Below are 5,000 nucleotides of genomic sequence, written 5' to 3' on the forward strand. Positions count from 1 at the left end.
ATGACCGACGCTTGAACAACAGTTGTGACCATGGAAATAATGAAAAGGAAGACTAATTTAATTAACAAATATACAAAAATGGTAGGATGGATGGCATACCAGTATAATTTGGCATGTATTTCACTTCCTCCCTTCTGGTTTGTATATATAAGTACACACACACACACACACACACCCGCGCTCATATTAGTGTGTGTGTGTGTGTGTAATGGTATATACGTGAAATGAATTAGAACGCTAATCTCAATTTAGTTTTTAAGGCAACGACATGCCACACCATAGCGGGGCTAACGTACAGTAAGTGTGTTATCACTTAACAAGTATTTGGAATCGTTATATATTTCAGGTGTATATAATGGAATCATAAACCTACTATCGAATAGAGATAGCAATCATCATACAAAATGCCTAACTTTTGGTGTCAACAGCATGTTGTACAGTCCGGTAGGCTTTCCATTCTACTACACAGAAGCTGATTGTGCCCAGAACGCAGAACACCGTGAGGATAGCGAGGTGCCAGTGAAGCTGCACCACACTCGAGTAAAAGAAGCAGGCGGCAGCTGACAGCGACTGCGTGAACTTGTACAGCGCGAAAGCAGGGCCCGAGTTGTCCTGGTAGATGGAGCCGAGGATGGAGTAGATCTGCGTGTTGAAGCAGGCGTCGCCGAAGCCCAACATAGCGCTGCAGAGGAGGGCGACAAACTCGCTGCAAAAATAAAACGTGTCGTGGAAGAAGAGAATTATGTAGTAAATAGTGAAGAGAAATGAGAGAAATCCGTATATGAAAAGGGTATTTCCTTGATTCACCGAAGGGAGGTGGCGCCCCTCACCTTGGCTGGCCGGCGCCGAGGAAGCTGGGGTCGTATGTGCGCTCGAGAGGAGACATAGTAGGAAGATTGAGGAAGATGAGGAAGAAGCTGAGGATGTGCGTCAGGAATCCTAGGAGCACGATGGGATCCCTTCCAGCCTTCACGGTCTTGCCGCCAAAGATGCCGAAAATCCCACCACCTTAAAAAGTGCGAAAGTGAATAAATGGAAAGTTAAAACAAAAAAGTTAAAGACCAAAATACAAACGTAAACTGAGTCGTGCTATTTTTTTTTCTATCACCATAATATCACATGATAAAGATTCTTAACCTCAGCTCACCTAATATTTCCCCGATACCAATGCACATGCCGGAAATACCAACGAGGCGGTTGGGATCGCTAAATCTGAGCGTCGAACCAACACAGGTGCTGTAGACTCCGCTGAAGAAAGACAACTCAATACCTGAATAACGAGAAAAAACAACTTAGCAAAGGAACAAATAATGTGATATACTGTCGACTATTATATAACGATTTTTTTTTTTTTTTTTGTACTATCTTGAATAGATTATTACATGTCTAAATTTCTAGCTATTGAACAATGTGATCTTATCTTCACCAACATCCGAGAGGTTATCTGACAATACTTAGAATCCTCGTATTTAGTCACTAATCCGGTGGACAGAGCTCCGTTTCCCTTTTGTCTCCACGATAAACATTCCCTTTTCCTATTCTAGGGTGACTGGGCATGAACAACTAATGAGGGAGATAGATGTTGAAGTGTCTGCTCCGACAGTAATAAGACATTTAATTGAGGAGATAAACGCTCCACCATGGCGGTGTTTGTTTGGATCCAGGGATTTCAGTGAGCGGGACTGATGGTTCTCACCGCAATAGAGTGACTGACATGGATGCATAAAAACACGTTTATCCTAATACAGAACACTTCTCCCGGCGGCCGCAGCGACAACATCCTTCCCAGAATCTCCTCTCCAAGAACTCCACTCAGCTTAGCGCGAACTGCCACTTTGACGACGTCCGCCATCTTTGGAATCCTTTCAGCGAGACCCGCCTACGATCGTTTCTCCTCTCCGATTCGCTGACTTCCGGGGATGTGTTTCCCGGCTCTCCCGGATCCCTTGGTGGTACTGCCCTTCCGTCGGTGCGGTCGCGAGCTGGCCGTTCTGCGGTGCGCTCTTCATCCCCCTTCTCTTCGGGTTGGGTGGCACCGGCTAGTATTTTGTCGATGCCAGCTTGTGTCCTGCAGGGGACGAGACGTCCACACTAAGGCGTCGGAGCAGGAGTGGGGGCTCCTACCATGGCCTCGGTGAAAGGACGTCGGCCGCGTCTCCGACAACAGGAGAAGAAGAGGACTTTCAGCGGGGGACTTCGCGTTCACCGAGCGTTGTGGGCGTCCGGCTGCCGTCGCGGGTGGGCGGAAGGCGCGGCTCCTGGGAATGGTCTTGATGTCGCGGGCGGGCGATCTTTCAGCCACGAATTGTACAACCAATCAAAGACGGAGCTTTGTGCTTCGCCACTCTATGAATAAAGTTTTCATTTTTAACAGCGTTCACTGTAATAAGGTGACCTTTAAACGTATGGTCCCCCCCCCCAAAAAAAAAAAAAAAAAAAAAACGTAATACAGTAATGAGTTTCCTGACAAACAAGAAATCCTCACCCGTGTAGAAGAAAGTCGCCGAGAGCAGGATCATGTCCCGCGTCTTGAAGAGCTCGAAGGACTTCTTGAGGGCGTCGAGCGGTCCGCCCATGTCGTCCTGGCGCCCGCTCCCGCCGGCGCCGGGCTTGGGCAGCGCCAACAGGATCGCCAGGCCAAGCAGCGCCACGCCCGTCAGCGCCGCGAACACCACGAGGCGCGTCCCTGCGTCGATGACGTCCTTCCCCATGAACATGTAGAACACGAAGATGTTTCCGAAGAGGAGGCTGCGCACAGGAAGGGTCGGCGCTGAGAACACGCACTAGGATGTGCTCACACAAACACACACACACGAACACACCACACTCAAGAGTTCATACTGTGCCCACCTACCTGCTTTGAAACAGAGCCCAGAAAATGCCGGAATTCCGTGCAATTGTGTCTCGCTCGGACATGAGAGTGAGGTAGTTGCCCTGCCCCGTCCAGATGAGAGCCGCGCCGACTCCTATCAGGACTGAACTCAGGTACAAAAGCCACGTCTGAGGCCACAGGAAACTCGCGATGAATATCCTGAATTTCGGAAGAGAAAAGGAAGTTTAGAGCGTTGAGCAAACAAGTTTATTAGTGGATATTTATGTATAAGATAGATAGGTAGATTGTAGATGGATATAAGGATAGGCAGAGAATGAGAGAGAAAGAGAGGAGAGAGAGGGAGGGAGAAGGAGAGAGAGAGAGAGAGAAAGAGACGGACAGAGACAGACAGACAGATAAACATGGCCAGCAAATAATAGGTATAATAGTTTTTTTTTTTCACTGGTAAAAATGTAACTTGACACAATTTCAATAACAGATAGTCTGCATGGCTAATGTGAAGAAAATTTAAAAAATATATAAAAAAGAGAAGAAATGGAGATTTTTAAAGCTTCTATCATCTGGAAAGGAAAAAATCTACACGTCTTCTAAAAGCTTCGAATATACCCACACATAGGTGACGCCCCCGACGATCATGGTCAGCTTGGGCCCCAGGAAGCTGAGGCAGGAAGGGGCGAGCCAGTTGAAGGTGGCGAAGACGGCGTAGATGACGGCCAGGGAGATGTAGCCAGAGCCCTTGAAGTTCGAGTCGTCCCGCTGGATGCTCTTGATGACTACTTGCTGTGTGCGGAGAGGAAAAGATGATGATACGGTAGTGATGATGATCTGTATACGGTGAGGAAATGATGATGATGATGGTAGTGTATTCAGAGAGGAAATGATGATGGTAGTGTATACGGAGAGGAAATGATGATGATGATGATGGTAGTGCATGCGGAGAGGAAATGATGATGATGATGATGGTAGTGCATGCGGAGAGGAATTGATGATGATGATAGTGTATGCGGAGAGGAAATGATGATGGTATTGTATACGAAGAGGAAATAATGATGATGATAGTAGTTATTGTGATGGTTATGATATTAACAGTGCCTGGTTATTGTATTGTATTGTAATGTCGGTACTATTACTGCTGCGAATAAGCATAATATGATACTTTTTTTTGAATGCATGTTACACTCGCTTTGCAATTGCGGCATGTGTCAAATAGCTTGGCACTAGTCGCAGGCGCTTTTGACTATGTGTTATGTGACGAGACAGTCTTTAAAGGGTTAAGTTATATTGAACTTGAACTTTGTTTTATATATTTTAGCAACATTGAAGTTTTTGTGATTTTTTTTTTTTTTTTTTTTTGACAAATTAAGACTTGTAAGTGTCATTGACTTGGTGATTTTGACCTTTTTGCAACCGTAGTTTATTATGTGACCGTTTTTGCACCTCTGGTCTATTCACGACCTCGTTACGCCCCTGATCCTTAAATGACCTTTCTGAAATCCTGACCATTTTGTGTCCTCATTGTGATCCTGAGTTTTTAGGTGTTACTGACCTTGCTGTTTTTTTTTTTTTTTTTTCTTCTTCTTCTTCTTCTTTTGCGATTTCGGTCTTTTAATGGGTATTTTCTAACCCTACCTTTCGATGACTATTTATTATGGCTCTGACCTTTTAATGACATTCTTTGCAACCTGTAATATTTTGTGACCTCGACCTTTGGATACCTGATTTTGAGATTATGAAATATTTTTTGATCTCTGTGTGACCTTTTCATAAAACTGAAAAGATTGGAGATATAAGAAATATCAGACATAACAATATTAGTTTAAAGCTTAAAAGAAGCGACGTATTTGGTTACTAATATTGTCTCCTTTGTAAATTTTCTTGCATTCTTGACCATTCACGAGACGGACTTATTGACGATTTTTGTGTGTGTTATATATCATATATATATATATATATATATATATATATATATATATATATATATATATATATATATATATATATATATATATAGAGAGAGAGAGAGAGAGAGAGAGAGAGAGAGAGAGAGAGAGAGAGAGATAGATAGATAGATAGATAGATAGATAGATATAGATAGATAGATAGATAGATAGATAGATAGATAGATAGATAGATAGATAGATAGATGGATGGATGGATGGATGGATAG

At 43.8% G+C, this 5,000-nt stretch overlaps 1 protein-coding gene across 6 annotated transcripts in view; it reads right to left on the reverse strand.

Annotated features, from left to right (window-relative positions):
- LOC113828523 (UNC93-like protein MFSD11) overlaps positions 1–5,000 on the reverse strand; it is a 9,702-nt gene that overhangs the window by 88 nt on the left and 4,614 nt on the right. For all 6 annotated transcript variants that reach the window (XM_027381511.2, XM_027381512.2, XM_027381509.2 and 3 more), the window contains exons 3-8: positions 3,444–3,613; positions 2,855–3,031; positions 2,486–2,748; positions 1,148–1,270; positions 831–1,008; positions 1–706 (exon numbers count right to left, since the gene is read on the reverse strand). The exon at positions 1–706 is cut by the window's left edge and continues 88 nt beyond it. In XM_027381511.2, coding sequence (XP_027237312.1) covers positions 409–706; positions 831–1,008; positions 1,148–1,270; positions 2,486–2,748; positions 2,855–3,031; positions 3,444–3,613 — 1,209 coding nt within the window. In that variant the 3' untranslated portion in view covers positions 1–408. The remainder of the gene's footprint in view (positions 707–830; positions 1,009–1,147; positions 1,271–2,485; positions 2,749–2,854; positions 3,032–3,443; positions 3,614–5,000) is intronic.

Source organism: Penaeus vannamei, chromosome 31, assembly GCF_042767895.1.
Source record: "Penaeus vannamei isolate JL-2024 chromosome 31, ASM4276789v1, whole genome shotgun sequence".
Classification (NCBI taxonomy): Eukaryota; Metazoa; Arthropoda; class Malacostraca; order Decapoda; family Penaeidae; genus Penaeus; species Penaeus vannamei.